This window comes from Lemur catta, chromosome 12 (assembly GCF_020740605.2).
Source record: "Lemur catta isolate mLemCat1 chromosome 12, mLemCat1.pri, whole genome shotgun sequence".
In the NCBI taxonomy this organism is placed as follows: Eukaryota; Metazoa; Chordata; class Mammalia; order Primates; family Lemuridae; genus Lemur; species Lemur catta.
This window is the reverse complement of record NC_059139.1, coordinates 79,942,290-79,960,046: the sequence shown is the minus strand read 5'-3', so window position 1 is coordinate 79,960,046 and position 17,757 is coordinate 79,942,290. Positions and strand designations below refer to the sequence as shown.

Genomic DNA, 17,757 nt, shown 5'->3' with positions numbered 1-17,757 from the left:
TATCTCACTCTAGTATGTGTGTGTAAACATTATTGGTGATTTCCTGGAGAAAATGGAAATAAAGTACTTGATACTTGCTGGCTAAGAAGCTAGTAAACGTCTGTGTTATAGAAGGACATTGGCTCTCATTTCTTAGGAATAAATGAAAACCTTTTTTCAAGGCAGTGATTGAAGACATGTGTAATGGTTAATTTAATGACTTCTATGGCAATAGGCAAAACTTCCTCGGTTATGGGCAGAGGCTTTGGTACCAGCACATGCTAGTACAAAAAGCAGTGAGTCCTAACGGAGTGAGAAGGTTCGTTCTTCTTCAAAGAAGCAGACCCAGAACAAACTTTGTAGGTGGTTCCATCTGTGCACAAAATATCAACATTTTTCTATAGTATAAAGTGGAGAAAAACTTCGTTTTTTTCTAAAGAGGCCTCACAAAATAAAAACTTTTTCCTTCATGGAGTCAGTCTGCTTATATAATGGTTACAAGCCAGTATCTCATTGTGCTGAGTATATCCAGATTTGTATCCACTTGCAAGCTAAAGGTAAAGGAGTGCTGCCAGTCAGAATTTTGGAATAAGTTGCAATGATTTTGGAGATGGCATGATTTTTTGATAGAGGCACTACTTTACCTTTTCTTCCTCTTCCTTAAGCTATAGACCGGCTTGCCTATGTCAAGGTCATATAAATTCACCAAGGTGTCTCAATCATGTGTGCTCATTGAACTTAGGGAATATAAAAACAAAAGATTCATAAAATTTGTCCCCTTTTTTCATACGTATGTTTTCCAACTGAGTAAATGTATCATCTTCCTTTAGTCATAATGAACAGATTATCTGGACGTCATAACAGTGGTAATGATGACCATTATACAGTATTAGACCACATACAGATTTATATCTACAGGTATTGGAGAAAAAACAGTGCTTTAAATTATTTTTAAAAGGCATCTCCTCCCCTAAAACATTTTCAAAATAGTAAAAATAAAATTGAAGAAGAAACCATGTTTGCCCTTGGTTTACAGAATCTCCTGAAACCCATTTTTGGCCCTTCATTCACCTGTACCCTGTCATCTTCTGGGGAAGCTAGGTCTCACTCCATGCTGTGTTGCCTTCATCTGAATGCTAAGGAGCTAGAGACTGCAGGTAGAATCAGAGTTGTCACTAAGGGTGATGGCTGAGAGTCTAGCAGACGTTGTAAGGCCAAGAGAATCTGAGGAGGCACATAAGATTGTCTCCACCCTTTTTGGCATCAGGGACCAGTTTCATGGAAGACAGTTTTTCCACTAATGGGGGTGGAGTGGGCTCAGGCCATGATGCCAGCAATGGGGAGGGGGGGGCTGTAAATACAGATAAAGCTTCTTGCTCACCCTCCCTCTGCTCACGTGCTCTGCACCCAGTTCCTAAGTTTTGTAGAAGACAATTTTCCCATGGAAGGGCATGGGTGGAGGTTGAGGTGGAGGGGAGTTTGGGTGGTGATGCACGGTGAGCCCGGGTTCCTAACAGGCTACAGACTGGTACTGGGCCACCGCCCAAGGGTTGGGGACCACAGCAAGACAGTATATAAATAGAATGGTGTCATTGATTTTTTCTTCCCCCCAAAGCACCAAACTACCTATAGGTCGTTGACTTACCTGACATATGCTTGGTACCTTCAGTGGCCTTAGAGCACTTTTTGAGAAACACTAATGGATCCGTCCAACCCACTTTTCGTACTGCTTTCCTTCGTGAATCCCATCGTCTCTATTAAGTTACATATTTTCCTTAATATATACCCTAGAATTTTCCTTCTCTAATTTGCTTTTATTTTTTCTTCTACCTATAATGCCTCCTCTTCTTCTATACTTGCCCAAGCTCCTCTTCTGCAGAAAGGAATTCCACTTTAAATCCACGTGCTATTATATCTCCTTTATGACTGCTTATTACATTCTACTTTGTATTGTAATTATTTGAGCAGACCTCTCTTGTGCCCTTAAGGTCAGGGTCCACATTTGATTTATATATGGATTTTCTACAGTTCTTTTAACATAGCAGATGTTCACTTTAAGTACCAGAAAATGAAATATACTATAGGAATTCTAAACAAATGTGAAATAGAATACTTAGAGCTTGAGTTCTAAGAAGGAACTTAGAATGAAAGATGTCAAGATGAAAATTTGCCTGGTATGTTTGTGAGACTGTATAAAGAATTATGTATCTAAGGGTGGATACTTTGGTGGGTTCAGATTATAAAAGGTATTGAACAGCATGCAAACTCATTCTGTGAGGAATGACAGGTTAGTACAGAGGAAAATTATTTGATGAAATCATTGATGGTTCCAACACCCCTGGGTCATGGCTCTAAAGAAGTGGTGGCCCTTTTTATATTTGCCTTGCACTTAAATCATCGTTAAGATAGCTAACATCTTTTTAGACGGTAATTTATTTAACCCTTAAAATAACCCTATGAGGTAGAAACTAATATCTTCAGTTTTTAGAATGAGAAAAATTAAGCCAATAAGGAGAGCTAGAATTTGATACCTTTCGATGATTGTAGAAGTTTACACTCAATATAAATAGAAGGCAGAGGAGCTTATTTTAGCCAAAACCTTACACAAATTTTATTATATCTTTCTAGTATTATGAGCAGTTATTCTAGTATCTGAAGCAGTTATTGGTAAACCCAAACTGAAACAGAAGGTAAACTTACCTGAAGGTGCGTTAAGAATATACTCTTAAGTACAATGATGCATGTGTGTTATCCCAGCTACCAGCCTGGGCAACATAGTGAGACCTCATCTCAAAAAAAAAGTACACACACACTCTCTCTCTCGCTCTCTCTGTCTTATTCTTGATCTCATAGAAAGTAGAACAGTGGATACTGGAGGGTGGGAAGGGGAGGGGTAAGAGGAAGGATAGGGAGAGAAAAGGATACAAAATTACAGCTAGATAGGAGAAATAAGTTGTAATGTTCTATAGCACTATAGGATGACAATAGTTAATAATATATAGTTTCAAATAACTAGAAGGAGGATATTAAATGTTCCCAACAGAGAAATGATAAATGTTTGAAATGATGGATATGCTAATTACTGTGATCTGATTATTATATGTATATGTATCACAGCATCACTATGTACCCATAAATATGTACAATTATGTCTATGAAAATTTTTTATATTATAAAACATAAAAGGTACTTTTATTCTTTCAGAAGTAAAACTTACTTAAACTGAGAAAGCAGTACAGTATGAAATTTGACATTTTTCAATTAAAATCATTTAAAATAACCAATAAATAGGATCATTTGAAATTGATTTTTAAAACTTTAAATGCTTTTTGTAGAATGTAAAATTATTTGGCATAATAAACCATTTTTAAATTCCAGTTTTATCTATGCCTGTGTCCAGAAGGATCTTTATAGGATTTCCTGCAAGGAGTCACTTATTTTATAAAACTTAAGAAATATTTGATATTTATTTATGGTTATCTTTTATTGAAATAGTCAAGTCAGTCAAATAATCTAACTTACATTGTGATAATATGAGTTTCTAGTCTTCCTAGTTCTGCCTGGAAAATTGCTAGTCTCATAATCTTTCTTCTATAAGAGCATAGCCTTCATAAAACATTTTTTTTTGCAAGCAATATCCATTTGGGTTCCAAATTTTAAAAGTTACACTATTTTATTTCTAGACAATTTTTCATATTTAGTATTTGGAGTCCTTCATATTTTTTGGTTTGTATTTTTCTATTCTAAATGCTAATGTTTATTAGGGACTCTATATGAGAACAGAATAATATGGTTTTCAACTGTATAGTTTTTAAATTTATTGTATGGTGATTACTACTGTGGCATTTTAGATTTGTACTATATAAAAGAATTATTTGTTTTATAAATCTTGTTTGAAAGGCTATATGCTTTTCTAACTTTATAGGTGTTAAATTATAAATGATAGGGTTGATTAAATATGAAGATCAAATAATTTGGTTTACTTGAATATCATGACTACTTTTATAAAGCTTGAGATCTCTAAGATAAATTTAAAAATTATGTAGCCTGAAATGTATGCAATCATACTTATCTTGAGACATATATGTTAATAAAAATGAAGGTTTGTTTTTCTCAATTAGATTTCTATACACATCAATACAAGCAGCATTTAATTTTATTATTTACTAAAATCTCATGTCTGATTACTTAAATACATTTTCATTTCACTTCATTAATTAATATTATATCAATTTTGAATTTAGAATCCTGGAACAGCTCATCCTTATGATAGTGGCCACATAGCAATGACCTACACTGGCCTTTCATGCTTAGTTATTCTTGGAGACGACTTAAGCCGGGTAAATAAAGAAGCTTGCTTAGCAGGCTTGAGAGCCCTTCAGCTGGAAGATGGGAGGTATGAGTCATTCTTTGTTTTGTTTGTTTTCTTAAAATAAAAATATTTTGGAACCAAAAAAAATGAATATATTACTATACTAGATCTTTAGAGGACCATACACTTACTAGAACCACCTAAAGTTTACTATATACATAGTTAAGTGCTTAATCAAAAAAGTAATCCAGGGCCAGGCATGGTAGCTCATTCCTGTAATCTCAGCAATTTGGGAGGCCGAGGTAGAAGGATCCATTGAGGCTAGGAATTTGAGACTAGCCTGAGCAACATAATGAGACCCCATCTCCACAAAAAATAAAATAGCCAGATGTGGTGGAACATGCTTGTAGTCCCAGCTACTCAGGAGTCTGAGGCAGGAAGATTGCTTGAGCCCAGGAGTTCAAGGTTGCAGTGAGCTATGATTGCACCACTGCACTCTAGCCCAGGCAACAGAATGAGACCTGGTCTCTCTAAAAAGATATATTATAATGATAATCCATGCTTTCTTCTGTGAATGAAAATTAAATAGCAAAACTCCTTTCTCTTCATTTTTTTCAAAACCAGAGGATAGATAAATAAATGGTTGAATAGTTTCAGGATTGGGGTCTACTTTAACTTGCCTTCTAGATGAAAAAGGGATTTGGAAATGAGAATACGTTTAGTCTGAACTTTAATTCCTTAAGACATATTGTTTAGAGGAGAAAGGGATGAACATTGAATGTTATATTTTAGTATAGGTAGTTTCAGTGACATTTTTAAAGGATAGAAAAGGAATATGTTCATTAATATTTGGTGGTTCATGTGGTATGGCTAAAGAAAATTCTTCCTAGAGTTTTAGGGTAAAAACTTTTAAATCTGCGAAGTGATAAAGCAGAAGTGATGCTGTCTAAGGACAAGACTACAGACAAATCCTATGTTGTTACATCTTTGTGCTCCATCTACTAATATCTTCATTTTCCTATTAGTGTTTTCAAAGCCCTGCTCTAAGTGAGGGAAAAATTAAACTTACTTACAGAATAAATTGAGATTAATTAGAAATACTATAAATATCTACCTCAGCCAGTACATGTGACTAATGTCTAAATATTTCAGTGTAGTCTTTGATTACTGCTGCCTTATTCTTAAGTAAAGAAATGTAATAGGCAACACAGAGTGTAACCTAAAACTAATTAAATATGTAAATTTTTTTTTTTTTTTTTTTGAGGCAGAGTCTTACTCTGTTGCCCAGGCTGGCATGCCGTGGCGTCAGCCTAGCTCACAGCAACCTCAAACTCCTGGGCTCAAGCAATCCAACTGCCTCAGCCTCCCGAGTAGCTGGGACTACAGGCATGCACCACCATGCCCGGCTAATTTTTCTATATATATTTTTAGCTGTCCAGCTAATTTCTTTCTATTTTTAGTAGAGACGGGGGTCTCGCTCTTGCTCAGGCTGGCCTCGAACTCCTGAGCTCAAACAATCCGCCTGCCTTGGCCTTCCAGAGTGCTAGGATTACAGGCGTGAGCCACCGCGCCCGGCCTAAATATGTAAAAATTAAAACACAATATGATTGATCAATTAATGGAGATATATATTTTTGGAAAAAATTTCACACAGAAAAACTTAGGCTTGGGAATGTCTTACTGCCCAATAGGTCTCAGATTTTACCTGCTATTAGGTTGGTGCAAAAGTAATTGCAGTTTTAGGATTGTTGAAATTTGCCATTTGATATTGGAATACATTCTTAAATAAATGTGGTTATGTTATACATCATTTTAATGTGCATTTCTTCATTTTTTTTTTTTTGCTAATGACTTTTTACTTGCTGTTTATATTTATCTTAGACTATGGAAATGATGTTAGACAAAAAGCAAATTTGAGCTTGTTTCTTGTTCAAGTTAAAAATGGGTCAGAAACCAGTAGAGACAACTCCCAACATGAACAATGTATTTGTCCCAGGAACTGCTAAGGAAAGTACAGTGCAGTGGTGATTCAAGAAGTTTTGCAAAGGAGACGAGAGCATTGAAGGTAAGGAGCATAGTGGCCAGCCATCAGAAGTTGATAACAACCAATTGAGAGCCATCATTGAAGCTGATCCTCTTACAACTTCACAACAAGTTGCCGAAGAACTCAATGTCAACCATTCTATGGTCGTTTGGCATTTGAAGCAAATTGGAAAGGTGAAAAAGCTCGATAAGTGGGTGCCTCATGAGCTGACTGAAAATCAAAAAAATCATTGTTTTGAAGTGTCGTCTTCTCTTATTGTACACAACAACAACAAACCATTTCTTGATCAAATTGTGATGTGCAAAGAAAAGTGGATTTTGTACAACAACCAGGGATGACCAGCTCAGTGGTTGGACCAAGAAGCTCCAAAGCACTTCCAAAGCCAAACTTGCACCAAAAAATGGTCATGGTCACTGTTTGGTGGTCTGCTGCTGGTCTGATCCATTATAGCTTTCTGAATCCCAGCGAAACCATTACGTGTGAGAAATATGCTTAGCAAATCAATGAGATGCACCAAAAACTGCAGTGTCTGCAGCCAGCACTGGTCAACAGAAAGGATCCAATTCTTCTCCATGACAACACAGCCAGTGCTTCAAAAGTTGAATGAATTGGGCTGTGTTTTGCCTCATCCACAATATTCACCTGACCTTTTGCCAGCCGACTACCACTTCTTTAAGCATCTCCTCCACAACTTCTTGCAGGGAAAACACTTCCACAGCCAGCAGGATGCAGAAAATGCTTTCCAAGAGTTCATTGAATCCCAAAGCATGGATTTTTACACCACAGGAATAAACAAACTCATTTCTCCTTGGCAAAAATGTGTTGATTGTAATGGTTCCTATTTTGATTAATAAAGATGTGTTTGAGCTTAGTTATAATGATTTGAAATTCATGGTCCAAAACCGCAATTACTTTTGCACTGACCTAATACTTTTTCTGTCATTAATTCTCAAGCCAGTGTACCACAGCTATCCCTGGCTGGGAGCAAATAAGCTCACTCTGAGTGGTAGTATCTGGGTAGGATTAACATGGTAGTGTGTAAAACTACGCAGAATTCAGAAGTTTGGAGTAGAGTGATGATTTAGAGATAGTTTTGTATTATTCAAGTTAATAGTCTTATTCTTTATTGACTAATCCAAGTAGAATATGGTTTTAAAATAAGTTATAGATTTTTTTGTGAGTAAAGACACAAAAGAGGTGTTTCCAACCCCCCTGCAAAACAATTATAGTCCATTGTTAATAGAAAATCATTATTATTATTATTTTTAGTTTTTGTGCAGTACCCGAAGGCAGTGAAAATGACATGAGATTTGTGTACTGTGCTTCCTGTATTTGCTATATGCTCAACAACTGGTCAGGCATGGATATGAAAAAAGCCATCAGCTATATTAGAAGAAGTATGGTGAGTTATGTTGATAAAATTGACTATTTAGGTTGTTATTGCTTGTATATGAGGGCTATAGTATAGTGCAATGGTCCCCAACCTTTTTGGTACCAGGGACTATTTTCGTGGAAGACAATTTTTTCCACAGATTGGGGGGGTGGAGCGGGAATGGTTTCAGGATGATTCAAGCACATTACATTTATTTTGTACTTTATTTCTGTTACTATTACATTGTAAGATACAATGAAATAATTACACAACTCACCATAGGTTGGGAACCCCTGATAACAATGTATGCCTCATTTTTTCCACCAAGAATTTGTAAATAAGGACAATAAGATTGCTTTTTTGGTAAATCATGTATCAGAACACCATATAGAAATAATCTTAAAGGGTAGATCGACTCCTTGGCTATTAAAATTTAAATGTAATCTTATTTTATCTAAAGAAGCAATGTCTTTATTAGAAAGGGATTGGTCAACCTTAGAAGAAAAAAAAGAAGTAAAATCTGAAAGGCAAATGTTGAGAGCCTATCCTAAGGAGTTAGTGGAGAGTCCTGTTCAAATAAACTGGAAAATTACGGTATCTTTGATGAGACTATTCCTATAATCTTTTTATTGGCAGTAGTAATGAAAGCTTAGTCTCAGCCAGCATTTTTCATTGTTCTACTGTTTCATCTCTATATAAAACAGGAAAAATAGAGGTGCTGCTTCCCCAGTTTATTATTTACTAAATATGAAGTTTTTCGTTTTATAGATTAGAGTATTTTAACTTGTTAATTCAACTTTTCATTTCAAAATGAAAATTTGTTAAGTTCTTTAGAGAAATGGAGTTGTTCATATTAACTGAATGTATCACTGTGGGTCAGATTTTGTAGAATCTACAATAGCATAAATTTTAAAAAGCCTGTGGATACAAGAAAGATGAGATCCTTAAAAGAGTTTTAAGAGGAAAAAAGATTTATATTAGATAAGGTGGTGGTATGTGTTTTTGGCATGAATAGTACAGAAGTAATACTGTCTTCTCAGTGCATCGTTTGTGGAGGTACAGCATATTGATTTGCTCTGTTTCTGCTCACTTGGTTAAGGTGGTGTATGTCAGAGTTTTCTCTAAATTTAGCATTCTCCCCTTCGTAATTATTCAGTATCTCATGGTGAGATATCTGGAGACCATGTAAATATTCTGTCTATCATCAAATGTTTATCCACTAGTGTTGTTAGTATGCATTGATGATTTTCCAGCTCTAGCATCTCTCAAATAAATATTAAAATTCTGTTAGGAAAAGCTTTCTCTCTGCCTCCATTCATTTATTTATTTACTTATTTATTCATATCACTATGGACTCCAGATTTTTATTTCATTCAATGAATTGAATAAATTCAATTCAGTTTATTTCATTCATTCATTTTATTTTATTCATTCTATTACTATCATTTTTTTTATGTTCTAGATTCGGCCAGTGAGAACCCCTTTGAGGAGGCTCTGTGCCCTTTTGACATGTTCCCCTCATTCTTTGAGGATTTCCTTGCTTTCTGGCACAAGATATTCTAAGTTTATCTTCTACTTTCTCATCTTGAACCCTGAAATCAGTCATTTCTATGTGAAGCCCTTGTTATTCTTATTGGAGGATGATGGTGTTTAAAAACTAGGACCTGGGGTACTAGGTGTGTTTCTTGGTATTGGGATGTCATTACTTCTAGGCCCTCTCTCAGCCCGTATGTATACGCAGGCACCACCACCCTTACAGACACAGATGCACACACAGTCTATGTTTCTGTATCTGTTTATCTTTGTATCTATTAATATGTAACAAAAACTGTGAGTCTATACTGATACCTCAGATTTCAGTTTAACACTGTCGGGTTCATTTTAACTTTCCTCCTTTCCTTTGTCACTCCATTCTCTGATAGTGACAAACCTGGCTGCTCTTACATTGGTTCTTTTTGTTTTGAGTCTGTGGGGATATAGTCAGAATTACTGTATTTAAGAAGTACTTGGGTTACTTCTTTTATTTTCCCCCTTTAATATGGTTATGTTATTTATTTGAAGTACAGGTAGGTTACTTGTTTCTGTTTGGATTCCCCTATTTAGGTCCCCCCTCAACTTTGTTGATTTGATTTATTTACTTAATATGTGAAGCATTAACTTGATTCTGAATGTCCTAAGTATGCAGAAAGATACATTCATGGAGTGGCTTACACCTGTAATCCTAACACTTTGGGAGGCTGAGGTGGGAGGATTGCTTGAGGCCAGGAGTTCAAGACCAACCTGAGCAAGAGCGAGACCCCATCTCTACAGAAAATAGAAAAATTAGCTGGGTTGGTGGCATGTGGCTGTAGTCCCAGCTACTCGGGAGGCTGAGGCAGGAGGATCACTGGAGCCCAGAAGTTTGAGTTTGCAGTGAGCTATAATGATGATACCATTGCACTCCAGCCCAGGCGATAGAAACCCTGTGTCAAAAAAAAAAAAAATTATATATATATATATATATTTAGAGAAATGTGACTCCTCGCCTCTCACCCTTCACTCCCCCTTTCTATCTTCTACCCCTTTTCTAACCCCCATACTTAACCATCTTATTCCCATTCACTCTGTAAATGACCCTTCTTCTTAGATTTTGGTTTATCTTTCTTATATTTCTTTTTGATGAGAAGATATGTATAATTTTTATTTTTCCTTTTTTATTCAAAAGGTAGCATACTATACTTTTTTTTGCAATTTGCCTTTTTTCATTTAATGTTACAGCTTGAAAAGTCACTCCTTATTAGTTCAGAGAGATTTTCCTCTTTTTTATTGTTTCATATTACTCCACTGTGTGGAGGTGCCATAGGTTTTTCAACTATTCTATCTATAGAGCATATATTTTGCAATTACAGTGCTGTAAGTAACGTGCATATATATTTATGTATTATAGAGATATATCTTCAGGGTAAATTTCTGGCAATGGAATTGCTTTGACTAAAAGGTAAATGCACATGTAATTTATTAAATATCGTTCATTTTCTCTCCAGAAAGGATAGACCAATTTGTTTAAGAGTGCCTGTTTCCACATAGCCTTGATAATGGAATGTTATGCTGTTTTTATTTTTGCCGTTTTTCTGGTGGTTGAAAAATAATATTTGTGTATTTTTAATTTACATTTCTTTTATTATTGAGTGAGATTACCATTTTCTTAACTCAGGGTCCATACAAAACCAGGCTGCAGGCCAGATTCAGCCTTCAGGCCATTGTTTGCTGACCCCTAATTCTATTTTGGATTTTCTTTTTTTTTTTTTTTTTTTAGGTAATTCAATTTTGTGGCTACTTTTTCTCTGACCTTTTTTACTTCATCTTATTTTTAGTCTCTTGGCTGTTTTCTTCATTGTCCCTTACAGTATTTTCATCTGAGATTATTATTCCTTAGGCATCCTATAGTTTAGTCTTCATTTCTTAGATTATTTTGTCTTTTTTTCCCCCCATATCTTTCTTGAAATTATTTATTTTTATTTCTTTATACTGTTTGCCCATTTGTATTTAATTTTTAATTTCCTTTTTATATTCCCATATGCTTGTTTGAGTATATGTAGCTGAGTTTGGAGTGGTTTATTACAGTTTTCTTCTGATTTATGCTTGTTTGCGGGAGATGGGGACAGATTTTCATATACATAAGTGTTTTCATTCTGTTTGATGTGTTTTCATCTCAGAGTTACTTTGTATATAGATTTGTCTCTTTTGTTTAGAAATTTCATGGATTTTTTTTTTCCTTACAAGAATGTGTAGTTTAAGGATGCTGTCTTTCCAGTGCAACAAAGTATGATTAATGAGTGGCTTTTTTAGTGGTCGGGGAGTTGTGTCTTGTATGGTTTTCTGCTAGGAGAGGGATTGTCTTGTTTCTCAGGTCTCTAAATTTTGCTCTTTTGAGTTTTCCACTATTCCCTGATCTTCAAAGGGCCCATCTTCCTTCCTTCTTCACCAGAAGTTATACCCTTTGAGCACTGTCCACTTGACTTTTTGCAGTCTTTTAAGTTCCTTCCCTATAGTCGGTGCTGTTTTACTAGGCCTCTCTCAGTACAGGCTAGCCTCACTTTGCATGGTAGTGCTGGACCATAATGGTAACCATGCAAGCTGAAATGATGCAAAGGGATTTTAATGATCAATGGGAAAAATTATGATTGCTCTGTGACATTTAAAATTTTTTGCCAAAACATTAAAAACTCTTCCTGTCAGTTGCAAATGTATAGAGAATTTTTTAAATAGTAAAATCAATATTTGGTACACTGTTATTTAAAACATTAGAAATATTGAGAATTAAAGTTTCATTTGTTTATACAATGCTTTGGCTTCTTCTCATCATATGACTTATGATGTGGAGCGAACATCTTTTCTGTGTCTTGGCAAATGATCACTCTTCTTAAGTTTGTATCAGCTTCCAACATTTTATCCTTTGTGTTTTCAATGTTGTGAAATATATCTGAAAATTCCTTTTATGTGAAGTTTTTCTGCCAGTAGCAGTTCTCTAGCACATCTTTATCCTTTTCATTACAACCCCTTCCTTTGTTCATTTTATTTTCACTTAATTCTTTTGACTGCGTATATCTAGAGTCTCTCAAACAGCAGCATTGTCAACATTCCTATGATAGCTATTTCTTCTATAACTCTGTTTGACTTGAATTTCATTTCCAGTGTTATGGTTTTTATTTCTTTACCGTACTTTCATCTTTGGTGGCTAGTCCCCTCTTTTGGTTATACCTTTTTATAAAACGTCATATGGGTTTATCACTGAGAGACGCAACAGCACAACCACACCCCTTTGCTCTTTGAACTGAATAACATGTGCAGTGACCAACTACTAACAGACTTTGCAAAAAGTTATATAATTGGTCACGGATAGTGATGCACATCTGTTATTTATGAAGTGATTTGTGTATTCAAGAGCTAGCAATGAAGTTTTGTAATTTATGCAATTACTGTTAATACATCATGGTACTGAAATTTGAACCGTTTTCTATTATTTAAACCATAGTAACTGGAATTTGTGCATGTCAGAACTGTGCAAAACAAGGACTGCCTGTATTTTCACACTAAGGGTGAACTTTTTCTTTTAGGCATTGATTTTAGACCCATCTAAATTTTAGTGATTTTAGATAAATCTAAAAATCTAGATTAGCTCTTCTCTGCCTTAAAGTTTTTCACAAATCACCCTTGCTCTCTGCAGAGGTAGTCAGAGATGTGAGAGATGGCTTGCTGGGATTTGATGTTTCTTTTTCTGTAGACAGGTAATCTGAAGCTTGAGTGCATCTTCTTGTGTTGCTAAGGTTTGAGTTTTATAAGTTTTATTCTTACTGTGTTTTGATTTTGATTTTGGAGGCTATGTGGGGAGATTCAGTTTTATTGTTCTTATTCCTGTTTTGATTTTGCAGGATATGTGGGGAGATTCAAATTTATAATTTACCGTTATTCTCAGTGACCCTAAACTGCCTCAAAATATTAATAGATTTGTTTCATGTTTGTAAAGTTCTGTAAGTGCAAAATCCTTAAATTTTCCCTGAATTCATATATTCTTGTGATGGGAGAGAGGAGTAGAGTCAGAGCTTTTTATTGGGTAGAAATTGAATATGTAGGTACCAGAATATGTAGGTGCTATCTTTGAACAATCTATTCTCAGAATTTGCCTAGTATATGCACTTAGTGATTTGACTTGGTGAATAAGACAAGAACGGGTACTGGAAAATCCCTAATTCTACTTCTCCAATGAGGAAGAGTGCATATTTTGGAAGATTCAAAGGAGAAATAAAATTAGAAAAGAAAAAAATTAGTGCAATGGCAACTAATGTATTCATTTGTGTCATTGTTATCTTCCTATTAAACTGAACAGTGTTTTTCTTTTTCAGTCCTATGACAATGGGCTGGCACAGGGAGCTGGACTTGAATCTCATGGTAAGACATCTTAAAATAAATGAACATGTAGTTTCTTTTGTTCCTTTAAACAACAGCTTGGTATTTTCAGTGTGGAGAACCTCAGAAGTTTTTTTCAACTGTTGGTGCAGCCTGATTATCTTGTTACTCTCCTGCTTCTCTCTTTTGACAGCATTTTGTCTATGTGAATCCTCTTAGGTCAGTAATCATTCAGGAATCATTTAGGACAGAATGTTTATACAATATTTTCTAGTAATTTATTCAAGTGTTAGCTGCATGAAAATATCTTGGGATTATTTCTTAAGCCATTATTAGAAAACAACAGGTTTTCTTCTTTGCCATAACACTAAAAGGTTAGACCAAATAGATGCCAAATATTAAATATGAATCAATAAATTCATGAAGAAATGAAAATTTTTATTTACCTTGCTTAATATAATTATCTTTGGCCATAGTCTTAAAACATAAAACATTAGCATATGTTCAGTACAAACATTAATACAGTCTCTTTTTTCACATTTTTTCTCACTTTGGGCAGAACCAGAATAGTAAGATGATAGTCACTAAGTTTGTCAACACGTCAACAGTCTGAACTCTCTCAAATTGAAATTTCCAGTCAAAAGTAAATAAGCTTCCATTTTCTTTTCTAAAAAGAAAGAGCCCAGACCATGGAGGCTCTCTGAATGAACTTCAGTTTCTTCTTCATCACAGCAGTTTTTTGTGTGATCATCTGTTATCACCACCTCCGCTAGTATAATAAAATAGAACAGATAAGCGTTCAGGTTTCAGCCTTGATAACCAGCTGTGTTACCTTGGTACCTTGCTTAATCTCTCTGAAGTTTTCCTCATCAACACAGCAGAAATAATTACATCTTTCTTTAGCATCGTTGCTAGGATTAGAAGAGATATGGGGGGAAATAGTTTGTAAACCATAAAACATGTATGAAAAGATATTTTTAACATGTATGCCTTGACCCCATATCCTTGTATTTCCCCTAGGACTTTGTCCTATCAAGTATTTCCTCCTCCTATCAAGTATTTCCTCCTCCTCTTGCATATTCACTCCCTCCTTCAATTTAGATTATTTGTAGAGTGTGTGTCTCTAACGGGTATATAGAAGACTGTCTTGGATTTTCCACTGAAGCCATACTATAATTACGTTGCCATAATTCTTGTGTGTGCCTGAGTCTATATGAGATTGAGGGTGGGAGGAGCTGGCGATAGCAGTTCTGTTAGTGGTCATGACCAAATGATCAGGAAGGATATAGTTGTACAAAGCGGAAATCTGGTGGCTGTAAGAATTTGTGAGAAGACAGGATCCTGGTGCTCACTATTGTAGATGGTATTAATGTACACTCTGGCTGAGAAGACACCTCACCTCACCTGCACAGGAGACCTGTGGGACAGGAAATTGGGATTATATTCTCTGGGATAGAAATGGAGAGGGACTACCCAAATATGTTACTAAGGAAAAAAATCTTCCTGAGTCATGTAGTTCATGATTTTTAGTTGGTATGACTTGAGTAGATTGTACCCATCAGGATCATAAATGATGAACTGCAGTTCATGCCCAAAAGCCTATATCTTTCTTTTATTTGTGAATTTTGCATGGTAGATTTTGAGGCCCAAAGCCCTAGAGGAGGGCTTTTTAAGATTGCCAGAGTATTGGTATGCCTCAAATAGGTTAAAGGTATGCCAAAATATTGCTCCCTCAGCTTTTGGAACAACCAAGCAGGACTTGGGGTATCTGGAGCCCCTGGTAAGGTTGCCTGTGGACAGAAGCAGCTTCTTAGTATACCACATTATGCCCTACAAATATCAAATATTATAAGTTTCTTTGTGTGCTATGAGGTTATATAGGCTGGGAAGTATTATACCACCCTAGAAGACTTCAGAATAGCCTTTCTTCTCTCTCTGATCAGTATCTACACTAGCAGGCGAAACCTCTTCTTAAAAAGTAGTGCTGCAGTTTGGCCATCCTATCAAGTCATTGTGTTCTCTCTTTTTCTTCTTTTTATTAATCTTTTTGGAAAAGTGGTCCAAATATACTGTTCGCCTTTCTTCACAAATGGCTTGTTCTTTGATTTTCTATGTAAGCCTTCAGCAACTTACAAAGTTTGTCTTTTAAAGTCATGAATAATCTACATTTCAATACAATGTCTCTTCTTTTTTTTTTTAGTAGAGATGGGTTTTTGAACTAGTTTTTTAAGAGTTTTGTGTGAAACAAGGAACTCTAGGAGCAATGGACAGTTGGCAAATGAATTTTAAAGCATAAACTTTGTAATAAATGTTTTTAGTTACTTAGAGCTCAGACTTACTTCTGTAGTTATTTTCAAAATCAGATAATTTGGACAAAGTAAAGAATGTTTTTACTTTGAATTGTGCCAGTTTGCTTTAAAGAATCCTAACAAGTAGTTGGAAGAGTAATACTTAAATGTCTCTTTTCACTTTTTGGTAGTTTTAAAGATTATATGCTGTCTATTAGAGGCTTTATATTTCATGATAAAATAATACTTGAAGTCATGGCCAGGTTTTCATGAAAGAGGAACTGAAACTAGTGAGTTGTTGAAATGGAAATAAGATTGATAGTTTTTGTTTGTTTACTTTTCTGTTTTTATTCGCTCAAGACTAACATAGAACTCCCAACTAATTGGGAAAAATTCTGAAGATTAATAGCTCTTGTTGACAGTAACACTTTTAATGTGATGGCTGCCTTGAGTTTTCTAGAGGGAATGCTCACCTTTCCTTTGCCAGAGAATACATTCAAGATTTATAGCACCAAAAGAAAAGTTAGGGCATAAGGTATATTAGGAACAAGCCATTTAAACTGCTGAAATCAATAAAAATCATTAGGTAAAGTTATAATTGGAAATAAAAGTGTTTTCAAATTGTTTAGAGTTGACAACAAATAGTGTCAGTGGAAAGTGTTTCTTATATGGAAAAATACTGACTTTTTAATTTACTGATTGAAGTACTTACCTTTGTGAGTGTTCCAGTTTCCTATTGCTGCTGTAATGTTTTACTACAAACTTACGGGTGTAAAACAACACATTTATTCTCTCTATAGTCTGGAGACCAGAACTGTGAGGAAGTCTGAAGTGAGACTTACAGGGCTAAAATCAAGGTGTCAGCAGGACTGGTTCCTTGCCTACAGAGGCTTAAGGAAGAAATAGTTCCTTGCTTCTTCCAGCTTCTGCTGACTACTGGCATTCCTTGCCTTTGGCCACAACACTCCCAATATCTGCCTCCATAGTTATATTGCCTCCTCCTCTCTTTTAGTCTTATCTTCTTCTGCTTTCTTATAATGACACTTGTGAGTACACTTAGGGCCCACAAGATCATTTAACTTAATCAGATTTACAAAGCTGCTTTCTCCATTTAAAGTAACGTTTACGGCCAGGCGCAGTGGCTCATGCCTGTAATCCTAGCACTCTGGGAGGCCGAGGCGGGAAGATCAGTCAAGGTCAGGAGTTCGAGCCCAGCCTGAGCAAGAGCGAGACCCTGTCTCTACTAAAAATAGAAAGAAATGATCTGGACAGCTAAAAATATATAGAAAAAATTAGCTGGGCATGGTGGCACATGGCTGTAGTCCCAGCTACTGGGGAGGCTGAGGCAGAAGGATTGCTTGAGCCCAGGAGTTTGAGGTTGCTGTGAGCTAGGCTGACACAATGGCACTCTAGCCCAGGCAACAGCGCGAGACTCTGTCTCAAAAAAAAAAAAAAAAAAAAAAAAAACGGTAACATTTACAGGTTCTAGGAATTAGGGTTTGGAGATTTGAGGAAGGCATTATTCAGCTTACCACAGTGAATGTGGATACATTTTAAAGTCATATTGTGTATCTACTTTCGCATTTGGTTTCCCTCTTCTTCTCTCTCCTCCCCACACCCTTATACTTTTTATTCCTTAAAATTCTTAAGCTGACTAGATACCATATCTGCATATCAGCTTCTTACTTGTTTATGTTACATATGAGAAAATTTGTTCATAGCTTCAGGCAGATGGGACCTCAGTTTATAAGCGATATGCTCTTTTTAAGGGACTTAAAACCACACTCTCATGATTGTGTCCTGGACAGAGAGTTGGTAGTCCTATATTTTAGTTCCAAATCTACCATTAACTATGTAATTTTGAACAAGTTCCTTA

The 17,757-nt window shown here is 35.6% G+C and overlaps 1 protein-coding gene across 1 annotated transcript in view; it reads left to right on the top strand.

Moving 5' to 3' along the window:
- PGGT1B (protein geranylgeranyltransferase type I subunit beta) overlaps nucleotides 1-17,757 on the top strand; it is a 45,009-nt gene that overhangs the window by 15,999 nt on the left and 11,253 nt on the right. The window contains exons 4-6 of the mRNA XM_045565969.1: nucleotides 4,224-4,375; nucleotides 7,605-7,737; nucleotides 13,590-13,635. Of these exons, the coding sequence (XP_045421925.1) occupies nucleotides 4,224-4,375; nucleotides 7,605-7,737; nucleotides 13,590-13,635 (331 nt within the window). The remainder of the gene's footprint in view (nucleotides 1-4,223; nucleotides 4,376-7,604; nucleotides 7,738-13,589; nucleotides 13,636-17,757) is intronic.